This window comes from Nomascus leucogenys, chromosome 8, assembly GCF_006542625.1.
Source record: "Nomascus leucogenys isolate Asia chromosome 8, Asia_NLE_v1, whole genome shotgun sequence".
In the NCBI taxonomy this organism is placed as follows: domain Eukaryota; kingdom Metazoa; phylum Chordata; class Mammalia; order Primates; family Hylobatidae; genus Nomascus; species Nomascus leucogenys.
The window spans coordinates 102,824,814-102,845,787 of record NC_044388.1 but is presented as its reverse complement, the minus strand read 5'-3'; the positions used below and the strand labels follow the sequence as shown (position 1 = coordinate 102,845,787).

General features: G+C 58.0%; 1 protein-coding gene across 3 annotated transcripts in view; it reads right to left on the bottom strand.

Annotated features, from left to right (window-relative positions):
- Positions 1-2,910: 2,910 nt before the first annotated feature.
- The window catches only part of LMX1B (LIM homeobox transcription factor 1 beta), an 86,873-nt gene continuing 68,809 nt past the window's right edge, over positions 2,911-20,974 (bottom strand). Inside the window, exons 3-8 of one of the 3 annotated variants that reach the window (XM_030816476.1) lie at positions 12,797-13,029; positions 10,555-10,736; positions 10,279-10,356; positions 10,023-10,134; positions 7,972-8,115; positions 2,911-7,660 (exon numbers count right to left, since the gene is read on the bottom strand). In XM_030816476.1, the coding sequence (XP_030672336.1) occupies positions 7,503-7,660; positions 7,972-8,115; positions 10,023-10,134; positions 10,279-10,356; positions 10,555-10,736; positions 12,797-13,029 (907 nt within the window). In that variant the 3' untranslated portion in view covers positions 2,911-7,502. Of the gene's footprint in view, positions 7,661-7,950; positions 8,116-10,022; positions 10,135-10,278; positions 10,357-10,554; positions 10,737-12,796; positions 13,030-20,974 lie in introns of all 3 variants that reach the window. The other 2 variants (XM_030816477.1, XM_030816478.1) reach the window with 2 other exon arrangements.

The window sequence follows — 20,974 nt, the reverse complement described above, 5'->3', positions numbered from 1 at the left end:
TCTCAGAGTCATTGAAGATAAGTTTTGTAGGGTGATCTCAGAGTCATGTTCCTTGCCTGTGATCTCTCCTTTCTCAACTCCACAGGACCCATGGCCTAAACCTCCAACCCCAAATTCCTGGGAGGAATCATTCCGGAACAAGTTACTCTCCAAGCCTCAGTTTTCTTATCTGTGCAATGGGCTAGGAGCTGTTCTGAGTTGTTGTGAGGGCCAAACGGCCCAAAGTCTGAGACTGGCAGGGGCAGGCATTCCACTAGTGTCCATCCTGTTTAACACTGGCCTCTGGGCTGGGCACAGCGGCTTGCACCTGTAATCCCAGTGCTTTGGGAAGTCAAGGCGGGAAGGTTGCTTGGGACCAGGAGTTCAGGACCAGCGTAGGCAACAGAGACTGCGTGTCTACAGAAAAACTTAAAAAATTAGCTGGGTATGGTGACATATGCCTGTAGCTCCAGCTACTCTGGAGGCTTGGGTTAGAGGATTGCTTGAGCCCAGGAGTCTGAGGTTTAGAGTGAGCTATGATTGCACCACTGCACTCCAGCCTGGGTGACAGAGTCAAAATTAAAAATCTGCTCCCAGAAAGGGGGTTCAGAGGGTGACCGCTTATTCCCTGGGACTCAGCCTACATTTTCTCTGCCAACCCATGCCTTTACCTTCTGGGCTAGGGGAAGAAGACAGGCAGGTGACAAGGGAGAGACGGATTAGCACAGCTCCTCCCCTTCACCCCTCCCCCCACATTTTTTAGTGACAGGATTTTAAATGGTTGCTGTAGGCAAGAGAGCTGTCAGCCCATTATGGGCGAGGGTGGAGCTTAGAGGGCTCCTCACATGAGCCCGGCCTGTGGCTTGGACAGAAAGCCCCATTAATCCTGCCTCTGTGCTGTGCAGTCTGGGCTGAGCCACTTGATTTCTCTGAGCTTCAGTGAGGCACTCTGAAGGTAGGAGTTTCCTTGTTCCTGGGGCCCTGGGCCTGACCTGGAGGACTGGATCGCAGGGCCAGAGAGTCTGGTCTTGGGAAGGCAGCTGGGGTGGTGGCCAGCCCATGGATTTGCAACCGCACCTGGGTTCGAACCCTGGTTCGGCTGTCCCTTGCTAGCTTTGCTGCATTGGGCTGGTCGCTTTCGCCTTCCGAGCCTTGGTTTTCCCTTCGGAAACATGGGGACCTGCCTCTTGGGGTTGTTGGAGTGTAGAGGAGAACATGAACCGGAGGTCCTCCAAGTCATTAGACTCTGGACGCAGCTGGAACTGCCCGGGGCGGTCTGTGAATGGCCAGCCCAGAAGAGGATGCAAGGCGGGGCCTGCCCCTAGGGGGCGCTGGTGCCTGCGGGCATCCAGAGGCATAAGAGGTGGCCTTCGGGTGGTCCCCGCCACAGGTGTGGGGAAAGGAGGCCGGGAAGCAACCAGAGGGCTGGCGGAAGGGAGAGAACACTGGGACGTCAGGTCTGTGGACAGGAGGCCCAGAGGCCTCCCAGATGTAGACATGCAAAGATAGGCAATGATGCCGTGAGGGGTATGCAAACATCACCAGCACATTGCCACATCCCGGACGCGCGTCTCCAGGTGCAGAGACATGCGGCCTCGCCAGGAGACACAGCCATGCACAATGGCCTGACACCTGCAGACCCCCAGCTTCATGCAGGACATATCCAGGCAAACCGGCCCACAGACCTATTCCATAGACACATACACGTCCACACATGCACATACACCCTGAGAGTTTCAAGGAACGCACCTTGGAAACCAAATTCCCTCGAGTCTCTGCCATCACCACCACACTCCCCATCCCTGCCACCATCTCTGGGGACTCCACAGCCACATCCCATCCCAAGTCCTCACGATTCCTCAGGGTTTGGCTTCAGCTTCTTCCTCCTCCCATGCCGTACTCCTCTGGGGAACTCATCCATCCCATGCCTCAGTGGCCAGCCACCTGGTTGAAGACCCGGGTGCTCAGCGTCCCGTCTGGTCACTTTGAGGCCCAGCCCTGGCCCAGGACGTCTCCACCTGGATGCCTGGGAGACCCTAAGCTCACATGCCCAGACCACACATCTCCCCATTCCCTGTGCCTCCTGTGCCCCCATCTCGGTGATCCAGGGACATAGATGCTGCCTGGACTCCCCCCTCACCAATATCTCTGGGATCTGCCCCGGAGACTGCCACCCTAGTCAAAGCCATCGTCACCTCTCGCCTGGTGACCCAACTGACCTCCCTGCTTCCATCCAGTCACCTTGATCTAATCGGTTCTATTCCCTACTTGGCAGCAAGGCCCTGAATGGTCTGGCCCTGCCCTCAAACTTTGCTGTTCTTGCAGTTTAGGAGATTCACAAGATTTTGCCTGCCTCTGAGGTTTTGGACAAGCCTGGAATGCTCTCAGACACCCCTTCTCACTCTCAGTCCTCCTGATGCCAGGTAACTTCAGATCTCAGCTTAATATGTAGCTTCTTCCGGAAAGCCTTCCATGATGCTCCACCCTCCAGACGAGGTTGGGTACCCAGGCAACAGGGTTTCTTTGTACCTCAACTGAGCTCGTATCACACTGTTGATCTCCTGGAAGCAGGGATAGCCAATCTCCTGTTGTCAGCCTGGTGGCTGGCACTTAAGGGGCCTTCACAAATACTGGTTGATTGAATGAATGAATGAAAGTGTTGGAGAACAGGATAGAGTGAAATGGAGATGGGGTGAACGCACTTCTTTTAAGGTTGGAGATGGCTCGGGGTTGGGATGAGACAAGGGTGGAAGAGAAGAGAATCACAGGAGGGTTGGGCAAGAATAGGGACCTCAAGCCTTCCCGCCTCCTGACCTGCTGTCCCTGGTGGCCATCAACAAATCTGCTAATGTCGCGTGCAAGACCAGCCCAGGCCCAGGCCAGCCCCTTCCTCCACCCGGGCCCTGCCCACCAAGGAGAAGCACCACAGGCGTGTACAGGTCAGTTTATTTACAAATATACTGATGTCTCATCTTTTTTTTTTGTTGTTTCCATTTTCTGCTGTTGTGGGAAGAGGTGGAAGGTGACAGTGGAGGGCAGGGTGGGGGTGGTGGTGTGGTAAATGCTAATAAATAATTTAACAATGACAAGTTATTAAATAAAATGTGTCTGGGGATGGCAGGTGGGCAGTGAGAGTCTGTCTGTACAAGGAAAACAGGAATGGCCGGTGGCCCATCCCCACACCTGGCTGGGCTGGGCTCCCATGGGACCCCCAGGTGGGGTCGGGGGAACCAGCAAAGAGGCTCATTGGCAATGGCGCCTTCCAAGGGCCAAATGTTGGTGGGGTCTTTCCTGCTCCCCCAGTCCCCAGGCCACATGTGCCTGTGAGTATGGGTCCACGAGCCTCCGTGTGCGTCCAGGTGTGAGTGTGTGTGTGCGAGCGAGCGCGTGCGTGCGAGCATGAAGCCCTTTCCCCCCAGGGCAGACTTAGCCCCAGAGCTGCAGGCTCTCCCTCACCCTAGGTGGTGCCCAGAGCTCAAGGATGGAGCCAGGCAGGCATCAGGCAATCCTCCTTCCTGAGGTTCCCTGCGTGCGACATGAAAAGGGCATTCAGATGGGGGCAGAGTGGGGAGGCAGCCTCTTGCTAGGAGGTTGCAGGGCTTCCCAAAGGAGAAGAGGCTTGTCCCTGCCGGGCCCTGCTCATCTGATGCAGCGCCAGGACCTTCCCACCTTTACCCACCCTCAGGAAGCCTCCTAAGATGCCCAGCCACGTGCACCAACCCTTTCTGAGCTCTTTCCAGGCTGTGCTGGTACCTTGGTCTGACCCTTGCGAGCAGTGTCTGTGTGTGGCCTCTCTGTGCGTTTCCCAGGATAGCAGAGTACCTGGGCGGCTTCACGGAGTAGGCGGATGAAGCTCTGGCTGGGGCCATGCCTGGCTTCTTGTCCCTCCTCTGCTCTGTGTTACCTGGGGCAATTCTTTCCTCTTTCTGAGCCTTGACTTCCCCAGCAGGGAAGCGGAACTTGGCCTTTTACCAAAACTCCCCCTGCCCACCTCTCATTCTCTTTTGCTCTGGAGACCACACAGTTATCTCCCACTTCCTACTCTAGCCCCCTTAGTGATGAAGGTTCCATGTCATGACAGGGGCGAGGGGTGGTCCTGGCTACTCCCCGCCCAGCTCCCAGCCAGGGCTGCAGCTCCTCCCATAAAGTGGGAGGTTGCCCGGCCCTGCAGGCTTCTGCTGGGTGGCCCTGAACACATCGCCTCCCTTCTCCGAGCCTCAGGCTCCTCATCTGAGAAATGGGTCCCTGCCATGTCTGGACTCCCTGGCTGGGTTGGAGAGTCTGGCTTTCCTTCTAGGAGAGACCCCTCAAGGCAGGCAAGGCAGGCCCTGCATCTTATTCATCTGCATGCCACACCCAGTCTGGGGCTGGGCCGAGTGGGCGCTGGTGTCTGGGAGCCTGTGGGCAGCAAGGCACAGCATAGAGCAAAGGGCCCCTAGCCACGGCTGACAGGGCGCCTCCAGCATAAGGGGCTCTCTGAGATCCCTTCTGGCTTTAACAGTCTGTGGGTCACAAGCGTGCTGTCCCTAGACCAGCTCCTGGCATGGGGTCCCAGCTGGATTCGGGGGCTTGTGAGGCCCCAGAATGGGAAAATGTGACCCCAACAGCTGGCAAGTTTACTAAGAACAAGTTGTGACCCCCTGACCTGGAGGTCATTCACAAACCACAGGGGACAATGGGGCACAACGTCCCTGTTCTCAGCTCAGCTCTGTCACTAACCCGGACCTTGGACAGGCCTCTTTCCCTCTCTTGCCTCAGGGTTTCCAACTATAAAATAAGGGGCAGATGAGATAACCGCTTCTGACATCCCTTCCAACTTATCGGGTCTCAGAGAGAAGGGCCAGGTCTCCTGGGGGATAGGGTGTCTGCCCCTGAATCTGCCCAGAATGTCCCTGGCACGATTCAGATGGTGCATGTGCAAAAGGAGAAAGAGGGCTGTCTCTCCAGAAGCCAGTGCAGCTGCTGCTCAAGGGACCCATGGTGGCATGGACCCTGGTGGGCTGAGGCGGCAGAAGGACCAGGACATCAACTGAGGTCCTTGGAGAGTCTCTGTTTGTAAGAAGAGCTGCAGAAGGGCCAGCTGGCTGCTGGGGCCCGATGGGTGACACGAGGCCTCATGTCAGGCGAGGAGGTTGGCCCAGGACACTCTGGGGGGACTGAGTTCCCCAGCAAACAGGGGAGCAAAACCACAGAACAGGTTGAACTTAGAGGATTCCAGAGATCCAGGCAGAGGGCCCCAAAGGTGGAAAAGAGACATTCATCATCCTTACTTGCTCAAAGGTTGGACCAGGCAGACTTTAGGGTGGTGGCCTAGGGCTTGACTTCAGAGTTAAAGGCAGGGTTGTGAGCACCTGAACAAGGGGACATAGTGATCACAAGGGGACACAGTGATCACCAGGGGACAGGGTGGGCTCACCAGTCAGGCCCTAGCAGCCCAGCCTCCTTGCTCTGACAGGGTTAGAGCTGAGCAGACTGGGGCTGGGGATGAATCTAGTGCACCTGGCTTCCAGCAGGGCGCCTGACACAATCTTCTGCAATCGCCCTTGGGGAAGGGGGCAGGAAATGCAATTGGAATGTGTCCCCCAAAGAGGATGGATTAATGGGCCAATGTCAAACAGGGAGAGGCCACCCTGGTCCACACACCTCAGGTGAGACACCCAGGGCCAACTCCTCACTGGGCAGATGTGCTGGGAGAGAGTAGAGCAGTGGTCACTGAATCAGGGTGCAGAGAAATTCCACAGGCTGGAATGAATTGAGTAAGAGGGAATGGAAGAGGAAATAGGTCACGGTCGCTCACTCAGTCTAAACAGTAAGTGCAGGCTGGGTGCGGTGGCTCACGCCTGTAATTCCAGCACTTTGGGAGGCCGAGGTGGGCAGATCACCTGAGCTCGGGGGTTCGAGACCAGCCTGACCAACATGGAGAAACCCCGTTGCTACTAAAAATACAAAATTAGCTGGGTGTGGTGGTGCATGCCTGTAATCTCAGCTAGTAGGGAGGCTGAGGCAGGAGAATCGCTTGAACCTGGCAGACGGAGGTTGCGGTGAGCCGAGATCGCGCCACTGCACTCCAGCCTGGGCAACAAGAGCGAAACTCCGTCTCAAAAAATAAAATAAAACAAACAAAAAAAACACAGTAAGTGCCCCCATCCTGCATATACAAAGAGAAGAGATGTGGCTTAGCTGTCACTTGTGTGTGGGGCCCGGGGATTTAGTTACAGCAGGGCAGGGTGAATCTCTAAGGTCATGTGGCCAAATCATTGTCTTCTGGGCCAAATTAACAGAGGAAGGGTGCCACAGCAGGAGGTGATGTGCCTGCTCACTTCTGGCTGGCTGACATCAGTGGGAAGGTGAAGTGATACCTGCCCCACACCTTTAGAGGGACAGCTGGAGGCCCGCTGTCCCTCCCCGCTAAGAGGGAGAGCTGGGGAAGCCTGGCTCTGGGATGCAGGACGGCATAGCTGCCTTGGGCTTGCTGACCTAGTGAGCTCCTTGCCACTGGAGGTATGTGAGGGGAGGCAGAGGTGGCTGGGGAGAGGACCACATTGCAGATGGGGTGCCCAGCAGGTGCTTCTGAAGTCCCTGACCACTGGAGGCTCTGCTGTCTGGCCCGATGCTACCTGGTTCTGGGGGCTCCATCTGTCTCTAGAGTTGGTGGGGCCTGGGGCTGCCCTCCCTGCCCAGGCTGCCCCCATCTGGGCCCAGGCTGGGATACAACTGGGTCCGATGCTTCAAGCTTGCCTCTTCCTCTCCCCTTCCTCCCTCTCCAATCGCTCTTAAGAAGTGGGGGGGTCCCCTGCCCCTATCTGGCCTCCTTTTCCCTTTCTGACAAGGCAGGACAAACCCGCTGAGCATCCCTGTCCCTTCTGGTGTCCCCACACAGCTGTGTGTGTTTGCGTGGGTTTGTCTGCGAGTGTGCATGTGTCTGCACGTGCCTCTCTGTCCCTTTGCGCCTGCCCAGGCTCAGGCTCTGAGCCGGCCTCCTGACAGTGCCTCCCCCTCAGGCCCCTCCCCACTGCTGCTCCAGACTTAGGCTGAGGGGGGTGCGGTTCCAGGCAGTGGGCCTGCCCCCAGAGGCCACCCCTGCCCTTGCTGGGGCACGGGTACACACGCTTCTCAGGTCACCGCCTCATGACACCATTGTCCTGGGGCTTGCATGGAGGGCCATGGACACAGAGAGGACATTTAAAAAAATAGAGAGAATTTAAGCTTCCCAAAAAAGAGATGGGGAGGAGGCGATGGAGGCCGAGGTGGGGCTGGGAGGCGAGTGGCCGTCCGAGAGCTCTGGGTCCCTGGGGATGACAAGGTCTCTGTGGGCAGGACACAGCCCCTGCCCAGGCTGTGCCCATCTACCGGTCTGGCTGTACCCAACGGGCACAGTGGTCAGGCCCAGCCGGCCGAGGGGAGGGCACCGTATGGCTGTCTGTAGTCTGTGCGGAGAGCAGGGCAGGGGTGGCCAGGCTGGCCGCAGAGGCTGGCGGTCCCCCCCAGGCCCCTGCCCAAGCGTCCGTGCGCCCGGCTGGCTCTCAGGAGGCGAAGTAGGAACTCTGCATGGAGTAGAGCCGGTCGATGGGGTTCCCCACACGGGCCTGCAGGGAGCCCACGTCTGAGGAGCCGAGGAAGCAGTCGCTGAGGCTGGTTAAGGAGGTATCGCTGTCGATGTCGTGGAAGATGGAGTCGTTCCCTGGGGGGCAGAAGGGGTGTCAGGACCCGGGTACAGGCTGGGGCTCCTGGGGGCCCTGTTTGCCCTGTAGGCTGTGTGACTGGAGGCCAGGGAGAGACAGGCTGGCCTGCTGGCTAGTGCCGGCCAAGAAGGGCTGGGGCCCTTCCTGTTAGCAGGAGGCAGGAGGGCTGTGCTGGCCATGCTGCCTGAGCCCTAGGGCAGCAGGTGGCTGTCCTGGCCCCAGGCCTGCCTGGCCTGGCAGGGGGGCAGGGGCTGTGCTGGGGCGGGCGGGCGGGGGTAGGGCGGCTTACCATAGGGGTTCATGTGGTCACCTGGCATTTGGGGCGGCGTGAGGCCCTGCTGGAAGGGGTCGCTGCTGCCGTAGGGGCTCTGTTCCATGGCGACGATCTGCTGCTGCGGTGGGGCCAGCGGCGTGTAGGAGGCCATCATGCCCTCCATGCGGCTGGACAGGACCTCTGGGGGCACAGTGAGCCTTCACCCACTGGCCTAGCCCACGCCTTCCCAGCTACACCCCAGCAGCCTCCCCTTCCGACCTCCTTGGGACTCCCCAGGCACCCCACTCTGGCTGAAGCTGTCCAGACACTGACTCCCCAGCCCCTTCCCCAGGTGCACACTCCAGCTCCTCCTCCAGACTCAGCTTACCAAAAGCCAGAGTCCTCCCCTCCCCATCTTCTTTCCTCCCACTACCCCGCCCCTCCAGGGGATCCAGGGAGGAGGCAGACCCCACACAGGCAATAGTGATTCTGCCCTGCATCTGGGAGCGCCAAGGTCCCAGACCCAGGCCAAAAAGGCCCCGGGAAGACTTCCTGGAAGAAAGAGCCCCCACCCCGATGTGACTTAAAGAACTAGCAGGGGCTCGCCAGGCCGGAGCAGGGGAGGCAAGCCAGGCTGCGGGGCGGTAAGTGAGGGTGCAGCACGCGGGGCCAAGAGCCAGGGAGAGAGGTCGGTGTGGGGGAGACCAGCTGAGAGGGACCACAGGTCATGGGGAGCCCTGGGGCGCCGAGCTGGGTGGGGGTCCCCGAGGCCGCTGGGAGCCGCGGGAGGGTTTGGTAGACGAGGGTGAGAAAGGCTGGAGGAGGAGACCAAGGCTGGGGCCAGTGGGTGAGGAAGCCAGAGGAAGGGTGGGGTCTCTGTCAAGGTGGCTGTGGGAGAGACAGCTCCTAGGAGGGTGCGAGAGACATGAGAGGACTTCACTCCCCAACTTGGCACCTCAGTGGATCAGCAGCGTGGGATGGGGAAGGTCAGAGGTGACTCCTGGTTCCTGGCTCGGACAGGGCGGACGGTGGTGCCATTTGCAGAGAAGGGTGGGGAGGAGCAGGCATGCCACGTGCATGTGGGCAGGATGGAGGATACAGCATGGGTTGGGATGAGCTGGGGGGACTGTGGGACCTTCTCAGGGAGGCTGTGTCCAGGAAGTAGCTGGGAACACTGAGGGGTGAGACATAGCCCAGGACCTGGCTGGGAGACCAGAGGCAGTGACTGCAGCCCCAGGAGGGGCAGAGGGGGAAGCGAGGAAGCAGCAGGCGCTAAGGCTGTGTCCTTAGAAGCCGAGTCCAGCCTGGGACACTGGCCTGGCTCCCCGTACCCTGGTATCTGCCCATTGGTGCCCTGGCACCTGCCCAGAAGCCTCCCTCTCACCGGGGCGCAGGCAGCTCTGTCCCCCGCCCACTTCAGCAGTCCCAGGGAACTCCCTGCTCCTCCCTCATGGCCTTGAAGGCCCAGGAGACCAGCCCAGGCTCAAGATTCTGATGTGGAAACATGATTTTTGGTAAAGCCCAGTGATGAGGGGGCCTGACTCATGCCCCTGAAACTAGTCCCTCCCGACTCAGCAGGACCTTCACGCCCTGACAAGCTTTGTCTGCAGAATTCCAGCAGTGTGGTAGTGTCATCCTGTTAAAGGTACAGGCTTTGAGCTCCAGGCTTGGGGCTGAGGTCCAGCTTTGCGCCTTACTGGCTGAGGGATCCCAGGCAGTCCCTCAGTTTCCTCATCTGTGAAATGGGACGTGGCAATACCCTTCCTTGCAGTGATTTATGAGGACAGGGTGAGATGGGGTGTGCTGAAGGCTGAGACCCGTGTCTGCATGCAGTGAGTGTGATCTTGATTGCAGAAATTCTGCCAACCCTCCAGGCCGCCACTCTGCCATCTCTCCTCCCTGGGTCCCCTAGTCCCCGTGGCTTCTCTATTTCTCAGTGGTTTTAAAGCAGAAGTTCCCTGGGATCTGATGGCCTTGGTGGAAGGCTTTTCAGAAGTTTTGTTAAAAGAAACATCCCAGGCCCCTTTGTCCCTAGCCCTGGGACAGGCGCAGCCGCGGTCCCAGCCCTGGCCCAGGCTCACCCAGCCCCAGCCCCTGCCCCAGCTCACCCTGGCCCAGCCCCGGCCCCGGCCCCGGCCCCAGCCCCGGCTCACCCTGGCCCAGCCGCTGGGAGTTCTGCTGCTCCTGCTGCTGCTGGTGCCGCCGCGCCAGCTTCTTCATCTGCAGGGAGAGCGCAGTTCAGGCTGGTGCTGCCCCTTGCCCCCAGGCACAGCCAGCCCCACGCCCCCTGGACCATAGTCTTCTGGCTGTCCCCTCTAGTCCCACCCTACCCGGGACCAGTGGGGGTGGGGGGTGGCCTCTTACCTTTGCTCTTTGGTTCTGAAACCAGACCTGGACCACGCGCACACTGAGGCCCGTCTCCGCTGCCAGTGTCTCTCGGACCTGGTCCAGAGAGAGGGGAACAGGTCAGGCCCTCCAGGGGCAGCAACTGGGAGACGGTGGGTTTAGGGGTATGATGGGATGTGCAGAGACGGAGGATGGAGGGGTGTCCCTACCCCCAGCAGGAGCAGGGGGTGGTCTCCAGAAAGGCAGTGGGTGTGCAGGCATCAGCCTCAGCCCCGCCCCGCGGCCGCCCCTCACCTTTCGGCAAGGCTTGGACGAGACCTCAAAGGAGGCCTTGAAGGCTCTTCGCTGCTGCGTGGTGAGGATGGTCCGGGGTCGCTTGGGCCTCCGCGGGTCCTTCCCGTCATCCCCGCTGCCTTTGCTCTGGCTGCCCTGCCCCTTGGCCGGCTTCATGTCCCCATCTTCATCCTCGCTCTTCACTGTGGGGGACACAACCCGGCCTGTGAGGAAGGGGCGGGGCAGCCCAGGCCTCAGCCTTGTCCCCTTAGGCAACCTGCTGCCCGACAGGAGCCTGTCCCCTCTGTTGACACCTGCCGTGGCTCCCCAGTGCCCCAGGATAAGGTCTCCTTCCCTCCCCTGGCCCACAGGCCCTGCCTTATCTGGGCCCTCGTCTCCTGCCTGCTGTACCCTGAGAGTCCCTTCCCCAGCACACATGCCTCACCTCCTCATCCTGGGCCGCAGGCACACCTGCACAGGAACTCACACAGGTGCGCCTCGGACAACCACAGCACAGGTGTGCACACACGTACATGTGGCTGCACACACATTCAGGAAGGCAGGCCCACTCGGGGAACAGGCACACAGGTGCACACACGGTTGTGCACATGGCTGTGTGGACATACACGAAAGTGTGCAAGCAAAGACACACGCCGCAGATATTCACACAAGAGTGCTTCTGACCACAGCGTATGCACGCACACACTCGTAAGATGCACACTCACCTGCTGCCACATACACACGGGCCCACAAAGGCCCTCGCGCATGGAACTCACAGGCGTATTCGCACACATGGGCCCATGCTCACGGGCAGGAACGTACAGGCATGCATGCATCTAGACAGACACACACAGCGTGCAGAAGCATGTGCATTCACCCAGTGCTACAGCCACACCCACCATGCACACACGGCACTTCCCCGCCCCAGGTTTGGGTCTCAGAAATGCCAGCAGCCCCAGATGGATGACCAACACTCCCCAGCCACCACTGGGCCTCCCGCTGCCCCCCGGGCTGGTCTCCTTTCTTCAGTCCTGTTATTGGAATGTGAGGCGGGTGGTCTCCTCCCACTGAGGCCCCCACTGCTGGGGCTGGGCAGCCTCTGCTCTTCCTCAGGAGTCCAGGCAGCCGGCAGCCATGGAGCTGGCTGCAGCGGTGCCCTGCCCAGGGATGGGTAGGGACAGATGGTGGCGGGCTCACTGCCTCCACACAGGCCCTGGCCATGGAAAACCCTTCCCATGTGGCAGATCCTGTTGCCGGAGGGCTTCAGGTTACCCATGGGGCCTGGCAGACCGGGACACCTCCTCTCCATGCCTACTGCTCCAGTCCTTCCCTACTGTTCCCAGGAAGAACAAGGACCAAAGCCACCTCCTGGGTTTTCCCTCCTTAAGGCTCACTCCTGGCTGGGCTTGCCCTGTCCGCCAGAAGGGCTTCAAACTGGCCTCGTCCTTTTGGGGGCTAGAGCAGAGTAGGGAGGGTCCTTCACCGTGGGAAATGGGGTCTTTCCCTCCAGCATAGAGGGCCCAGCCCCCTCCCGTCAGCTGGGAAACAGAGGCTGGCTCGAGGCTGTTTGCTTCTCACTGCTGAAGGTTCCAGGGGGCTGAGAAGGGGAGGGCACATCAGATCCCTGCCTCTCAGGCATCCCCAGACTGTGGACCAGGTGCTGGTGAAGACCCCTGTGGAACTGGGCTGCAGGTTGGCGGGGGGCCATCAAGGCAGAGAGGGTAAGGGGGGTGGGCCAGAGAACAAGAGGTGTGTGTGTGTGCACACAAGCACAATCCGCAGTACATGTGAGCATGTGGACAAACATATATGTGCAGCCATGTGGATCGGTGTTTAGTGCACAAGTGTGCTGTGTTATGTGTGTGTATGCTTAAGTGTGTACACTTGTGTGTACCTGGGTGTGGCTTTTGCATTCCCGGCTTTGTGAACACATATCTCCACATACATGTACATGTATCCATACTCAGGGTAGGGGTATTCCTGCATGCATTTTATGTGCTTGTGTGTACACATGTGATCACACATATGTTTATATGTATGGATGTGTAGGTCTCAGGGGTAGTGTGCCTGGGGGATGCATGTTCGTGTCATGTGCACACAGGTGGACACGTCAGTGCGCGTGTGCATCTGGATATGTATGTACCATCTGTGTGCAGCTCAGGTCCTGGAAGCAGAAGGTGGCTTCTCCAGCCGGGACTCCCCTCCAGGACACCCCAGCAACCCCCGTCCCTGAGGCCTGCCCCCAGCTCAGGCCAGGCCTCACCGGAGTCGGACTCATCGGGGCTCACGGAGCTGAGCAGGTCCTTCTCCTTCTCGTAGTCACCCTTGCACAGCAGCTGGCCCTCCTTGAGCACGAACTCGTCGCCCTTGCGTAGCTGCCGCTCACACACGCAGCAGCAGAAGCAGCCCAGGTGGTACACGCACTCCAGTGCCCGCATCACGAACTCGGTGGGGGCGATCTTCTCCATGCAGCCGCTGCACTTGGCCGCAAAGAGCCTGCGGATGCACAAAGCGGGCATGTTGGCTGTGCTCAGAAGTCCCTCCCAGAGGCCACTCCCGCCGAGGGTCTCTCCCTCTTGCCACCCTGACCCTCAGGCCCAGATGGGAGGCAAAGGCCCTCCTCGGGCACCGGGCCAGACAGCAGAAGGGGCCTGCAGCCCTATTCTTCTGCCTACAGGCCCCCAGTGGCCCTGGGGTGGGCGCTGGCATCCTGCCTAGAGTCACCTGTCCCGGGCATGGCAGCTCAGGGCCCTTCCAGCTCAGAGACATGGTGGCCACTAGAGGGCAGTGTGCAGGGTCCACTCAAACTTTCCCTGGGGGCCAGGTCAGCCCCTGTCTGGAAAGGATCCTTTCTCCCTCAGCTCCCTGGTCTGCCTCTCCTCTGATCCTCCCTCACCAACACATCCAAGCAATTCCCAGCCCTGCCCAATCCACTGCCCAGCCTGGGCCTCTCCTCTCCTGCCCGAGCAACTGCCTGGTCCCCTCTCTGGACTCCTGGCCCCTTCAATCCTTCAAACCCCAGCCCACACAGGAGCCGTCACATACACAGAAGCCAGGGAGATCTTTCTAAAATACAAATCGGATCAAGCTGCTTCCCTGCTCCAGACTCTTCCATGGCTCCCTAGTGCCCTTAGGAGACCATCCGAGCTCCTGAGGCTGGCACTCAAGGCCCTTCATGATCCCGCCTCTTCCTTCTCTACCCTCTGCTTCCCCAGGCTGCAGCCCCAAAGAACAGCCTGCAGTTTCTCCAGAGCACTATCATGGCAGCCTTTCGACACATCTTTCTCTGTCCTTTGGCTTGGCTAACACCTTCCCATCCCTCCGTCTCAGCTTATGCATCTCCATCATGAACAGGTATTCACTGAGCACGTATAGAGTGCCAGCCCTGCTCTAAGCATCTTATGTGCAGAGATGCATTTAATCCTTGCAACAACCCTGCAAGAAGAGAACGAACATTAACCCCATTTTAGAGATGAGGAAATTGAGGTGCTAAGAGGCAGAGTCGCTTGCTCAGGGTCGCATGGGTAGTAAATGCTGGAGGCAACTCCCAGGCTAGGCCTAATCCAGCTTCCACATGACAACGTGGTTCCATCTCCCATCTCCCATCATCTCTGCAGACAAATGAGGGCCGGGGGAGGGGGTGGTCTCCAGGCCCTGGCCAGCACTAGCAGGAGAGCTGGGCAGCACGGCCCCTCCTCTGCTGTGTCTGCTGACCGCTCCTCCCGACACTCCTCCACCCTGTCACGTGTCCTGCTCTGTGGGAACTCAGCTCAACAACACTTTGATGGAAAAATTTATGAAGAATCAAATTATTGCTGCTGGGAGGGAATTAAAACCATTTTTCATTCCCGGCGTCCCCGGGCCATGTCTGCGGGCGCCACCTTGGGAGCGCTGTGCACATCCCATCCCTCTTTATGGCCCGCCATCACGGGCACAGATTACAGCTGCAATTCTCTACTAATCGGCTCTGGAACAGAAATGGCCATAAATGGGAGGCACTCGCCTGCCTCCCTTCCTGGAGCTGCCGTCAGAACCGCCCACGGCGAGCTGGTAGGGCGAAGTGGGCAGGGCCGCTTTGAGCTCTGCACGCTGCCTGGGCACTGGCCAGAGCACTCAGCAGGGGGCACCCCCAGCAACCCCTGCCACCCAACTCTATTCTACCCAGCAGGCTCCTACTCATCCTGCAATGCCCAACTCCAATGCCACCTCCTCTGGGAAGCCTCCACTGATGCCCCAGTCTGGGGGAGGTGGCCTCCTCTGTGCTCCCCTGAGCTTCCCCCAGCCTCCGTTTACTCCTGTAAAATGGAGATGTCAAGCCCTTCCTGAAGGCTGTTGTCAAGATTCGAGGATGCTGAGCATGTAACTCAGGACACGGGTATCACAGCAGAATGACAATGCATGTCCCTGTTGGTGCCCAACTCTACCACCTCTACCGGGGTTCCATGAGACAGGACCTGGCCCCATCTGATCCTCAAGGGGGCCTCCGTGAGTGTTTACAGAGTAGGTGAGTAAAGGCCTGGGGTGAGCTAAGGCTGAGGCCAGGCTCTGCTCTGGGCATGCTGGACCCCTCCAGCCTGCAGGGCATGGCTCTGCAAGGGGAATGTGGGCTGGATTTTGGCTCTAATTTGGCCCTCTGGCTGAATCCCCTTGTTCAGGGCACAACCTACCCAACTGTCAGTGACAGCTTTAGGCAGAGGCCCTAGGAATCTGGCTGGCTGTCTAGCTCTAACGAGGGGCTGAGGAAGGAGCCTGGGTTTGTAGAACCCGGTGCTCTGACATGGAGGGTGGTCCTCCCCCAACCCCCACTGCCCCTCTGTCCCCTCCCCACACTCCACCTGACCTAGTGGCCACAGTAAGGTCTGCAGCCTGACCTCTGTGGCCTCTGAGTGGACAGACACTGGCCATGTCGCTGCTAGCGTGGGAGGGCCAGGGTCTCAGGGTCTCAGGGTCCCAGGCCAGGGTCAGCACACCTTGGGTGACTCCCGGAGAGGAAATCTTCTTAGGCTGGGGAGGGGGCAGCAGGGCAGGTGACCTGCATTTGCAGTCAAACCAACAGTGCTGGCTGTGTTCAGAACAGCCGTGCTAATGCCTTGGCAGCAGGGGGTCGATTGCTACTTTCTCCAAACTCATCAACACAATCTATTATTAATACTTCTCCAAAGGCTCGGTACCGCCATTACGGAGGCAGCGCCAGCCACTCAGGGCATCATCTGTTATCTAGATTGCAAAAACTCGGGAAATAAAACAAACTGCACGCACTTTATAAACAGAATGCGCCATCCATTTGGTCTCCAAGCATCTCTCCACCCAATAAAACATCGGGGGGGAATGCATGAAATACTCACTCCCAATTATGGGGCTGCCTTTGTCTACTATGCTGGGGTAAGAGCGACTAATGGCGTGTGTGGGAGGGGTTGGGGATACCAGCGGGGTCCCCTCTTCTCTGTGAGCCCCCATTCCCCCTCTCTTCGTGCCTCCCACCACGGAGGACTATCGAGCCAGCCACTGAGAAGCAGGCCCAGCCACAGACAGGTGGCATTGGAATCACATGGACTTGAGTTCCACGCCTTGTCCCACCACTTGCTAGCTGGTGACCAGGCAAGTAATCTGTCTTCTCGAGCCTCAGCTCACTTATCTATACAATGGGCTGGACAACATTGCCTGCATCTCAGCATGAAGCTGTAGTGAGTTGTCAGTGTAAAGCAGCAGCGGTGGCGGGCACAACCTCCATAACTTCCTCGCTGTGCAGCTTTAGGCAAGGAATTTGACCTCTCTGAGCCTCAAATTCTTCATCTATAAAATGGGAATGATCAGGCCAGCGTGGTGGCTCACACCTGTAATCCCAGCACTTTGGGAGGCCAAGGCGGGCGGATCACTTAAGGTTAGGAGTTCAAAACCAGCCTGGCCAACATGGTGAAACCCCGTCTTTACTAAAAATACAAAAAATTAGCCGGGTATGGTGGCCCACGCCTGTAATCCTAGCTACTCCGGAAGCTGAGGCAAGAGAATCGCTTGAACCCGGGAGGCAGGGGTTGCAGTGAGCCGACACTGCACCACTGCACTCCAGGCCTGGGTGACAGAGAGAGACTCCGTCTCAAAAAATATATAAAAAATAAAAAAAAAAATGGGAATGATCATCCCTGACCGTGGGGTTGTTGGCAGGGGCTGGATGCATTTAAAGCACCCTTGGCACCACGCTGGCATGAAGAAGGTACTCCAGGTACCCCACATTTCTTTTCTTCGGTGTGTGCCCAAAACGCCTTTGTTGCTCACCCTTGCTAGAGTCTCCATGATTCCTGGGGGCAGCCTCCCTGACACTGACTGGGTTTACAGGGCCCCACTGTGCCTCCTTCTCACCACCACCCCGGGTTCCGGCCACCCCTTCCAGCTTGTTTGGCCTGATCTGGACAGAGCACTCCTGGCTCCGTTATCAGTCTCAGAACATTATTGAGGACTAATAACGCTCAGATATCAGCTACCTGCATCACCTCATTCAATCCTCACAGAACCCTCAAAGGAAGATGCTGTTTCCATTCCCATTTTACAGATGAGCACAGAAAGGTGCAGAGGCCAAGTCACTCTTTTAAGGTCACACAGCAGCATCACCAGATACTCCAGATACTCCCACCCTGCTCTGTGCATCTCCGTGTGCCTTTGTTCATAAGCTGCCCTTACCCTGGGCCCCGGGTACCGTGCCCGTGTCTGTCTGTTCCTGAGACTTGAGACCCGATTCATCTCAAGTTCTTATTACTCAGCACCAGCCCGGCCTCCAGAAGGTGGGGGTGGCCATACACATCTCCCTCCCCTCCAAACACATTTTTCCCCTCCATGAGATCATCTGATATTATGGAGTAAGAAATTCCATTTTCGGGGATGGCCCTCCTTTGAAGAGTCCCAGGCTGTGAGAAGGTATCTCCATATCCTCTGAGTTTTTATGGGTTTATTTGTTTAATGCTCAATTTATTAAACTCATAAGGCTAATAAACAAAACTCTGAAAGCCAATTTTTTCAGGAGCATTTGAACATGGATTACTAATCTGATTAATTTCCTTTTTTTTTTGAGACGGAGTCTCACTCTGTCGCCCAGGCTGGAGTGCAGTGGTACAATCTCGGCTCACTGCAAGCTCCGCCTCCCAGGTTCATGCTGTTCTCCTGCCTCAGCCTCCTGAGTAGCTGGGACCACAGGCGCCCGCCACCACGCCCGGCTAATTTTTTGTATTTTTTAGTAGAGGGGTTTCACCATGTTAGCCAGGATGGTCTCGACTTAAATCACTGGCAGCTGCAGAGACACACAGGGTATGGCTGATTCTTTCACCTCCAGTAACACTGGCTTCCTAATGTCCTGGGAGCACTCCACCTTCTCCAAACAGGTCTTCATGCCCAGATCTTAGGGTCCAGACAGCATGCACTGGGCTTGGAATCCCAGCTCTATCACTTCCTAGCACTGGAATCTTGCACAAGTCCCTTCTCTTGAGCCTCTGTCTCCATCTGTCCAATGGGGATGATGACAGAGGCTGCCTTACAGGGCTGGGCTCAATAAACGGCGATCGTGATCACTGTTATCAACTCTCCAGGACTTCTGGACTTCCTGCTTACCACCCTTGCTGAGTCAAGATCTCCTACCCGCCTCGGAGGGTGCCATTCCCACATCCCGTCACTGCCCTTTACAGTTTATGTGGCTCTTCCTTGGGTTCTCAGAACAATTCACGCTTCACACTCCACTCAGGTCTCTCTACTCTCAGTGGGCCTCTTCCACTCCTCAAGGCAACCCTGTCCAGCCCCTCTGCCACAGCCTAGGGCAACTCCCAGCCTTTGTCCACTTCAGAGAGAAAGCAGAAGGTTAGGAGAGAGACACCCAAAGTTTGGTCTTGCCTCCTCCTCAAGTTAGATTACAAACCCTCTTCATTTCTGAATGTCCAAGAGCACCCCAAAATGTCAGGATAAGCCCAGAGACCTCGCTGTGGCACTCAAGGCCCCACCCACCCTGTGACACCCAGCTCTCGCGGCCAGGCTTCTCACTACTCCCTGAACATAGCAAGTCCCTTCTTGCCTCAGTGCTTAAAATTCCATCTGCTTCCAAGGCCTGGCTTCTCTGCCCCCTTCCTTTGCTTCTTGCTAAACTCCTCTTCATCCTTGAAGACCCAATTCAAGTGTCACCTCCTCTGTGAAGCCTTCCCTGATACCCAGAATCCCAACCACTCTCTAGTTATTTGTGCGTCTGAAGTCTCTACCAACCTAGAAATCAGACACTGGGTCTAATTTACTGGCATGGAGGAGGTGGTTAGTGTTTGTCAAATGAATGAACAACCTTGTGTGAAACGAAATGGGCAGCCAGGTAGCACAAGAAAACACCAGGTATTCTGCTCCTAGGGGTCTGAAACCGCCACCAGGTAACAAGGTAAGTGAACTTGCCCTTCTGCCCCCAGCCCCTTCACAATGACACAACTTGGGTCCGGTTTGTTAAATTTGTATCAGTGGAGTTCCACGCATGCCTCCTGCAGGGCTGGGAGTCCCCCACCCCAAAAGCACCCTCATCCCCTGTACCAAGGGAAAGACCCCGGGGGCACCATGTTTGTACTAAGTGACTCTTGTGACTGTAAGTGATTGGACCAGGCCTGGACATCTGACTCAAGGGGAGCCAATCAGTCCCTCTGTCCTGTGTCCCTTCCTTCCCCTGCTCACTCAAGAGCTCTGTCAGCTCCCACTCCATCTTCAGGTGTGGCTCCTACATCTCCATCACCAGCTGCACAGCCTTGGGTGATTCACATCCCTTCTCCAAGCCTCAGATTCCCGTTCTGTCAAATGGGGGTTTGACCTGTCCCTCCCTGGGTAATTGAGAATCTGGTGATTTTAACCCTTGTGGGAAGGCGTGGCCCAGCGTCTGGCACAGGAGGGATCTTAATAGGTGTGTGCTCTCTTCTCCTCCCCAGTCTAAGTCTCTGGAACTTTCTCTTCACCACCTCCCATTTTTTGTCTGAAGCCCCGTAATTGCACTGTTGGGTCTGTGCTCTCCCTGTCTGTCTGTCTGTCCCTTTATAGGTATGCCCCACACTGGGGACCAGGCAGATTCTAGGCTGGTTTCCTTTAGGGCCTCTCCATGCCCAAGCCCACGGCCCCTGCAGCAATCACTGCTGGAAATATCCTCCTCCCTCCATGGGGACCACGAGGTTTGGCCCCTGCAACTGCAGCCCTTCTGTTCCCACCGGCTACACCCTCTCACATTCACCCAGCAAACACCCATGGAGGCTGACTCTGGGCTGGGCTCATGGACTCCGGGCATGGAGTTAGAATCTCATCCCGTAGGACACATGCTTGGATGGGGTACTGGGGCATGCTGGGCAAGCAGAGAGGCACAGAAAGCACCAAGAGTCTATCTGGGGACTTCCTGGAAAAGGTGACATAACTCATACCTAAGAACCTGGTTCTGGGGCAGAAGGAATGGATTTGAATCCGGGCTCTGCCACTTCCTAGCTGCCTGACTTGGGACAAGCCCCCTCGGCTCTCTGAACTGGTTTTCCCATTTGAAAGCTGGCGATCCCAATTCCCACCTTATGGGTAATCATCATAATGTATTGACCTCCCTGTGTCACACCTCCTTCCTAGGCTGGTGGCGAGGTGTCCAGGATGGCAGGCTGTAGAGCATGTCGGACGGTAAGCGCTCAGTGTGGTGGCTGAGGTTATGATTGCGGGCGGGACTGGGCTCTGATGATGCCGGCTGAAGGATGAGCTGCAGTTCACAGGAGCTAGGCGACAGGACCCTAGACACTCTGGGGGTCACGGCTGCTGCTGCTAGAGTCAGCCTGTCACTTAGAGAGGGAGCCGCCCGGCCTCCTCCCTGCCGGACTCGCTGACATCTCCCCCACGTGCCTGCCGCGTCCTTATCATTCCGGGCGTAGCTGTTTTTTATTTTGAGACAAAAAAGGGCCTGTTGATGGGGATCCAACTCAAACCAGCTGCAAACATCTGCTTTGATGCGGCGGCCACGGGCCGGGCGGGCGGCGGCGGGAGCCGCGGGCGGGGGCCCGGGTACGCGCGTCAATCACGCGGCTGGAATGCGCGGCGAGACGGGCGCGCTCTGCGGGCCTCGCGGGGCCTCTCCCAGCCTCCTGGCCTCCCCAGGCCTCCTCGCCGCGTTGGGGCCGGGCCTGCAGCGAGGGCTGCCCCTGCGCTTCCTGCGGCCCGGGCGCCGACACAGCTGTGCGGGGCCGCCGGCCCCTCGGCCCTTTGATCCGCGCCAAGGGCGCTGTCGGGAGCCCCCAGCCGGGGCTGGAGGTCACGGGCCAGGGACAGGGAGGGACGGGCACAGCCGGGAGCCCGGGGAGCCATCCCAGGCCAGCCTGGCCAGGGAGGCCCACATGCACATTTGGCGATTCCACAAATATTTCTTTTCTTTTCTTTTTTGAGACAGAGTGCCGCTCTGTCACCCAGGCTGGAGTGCAGT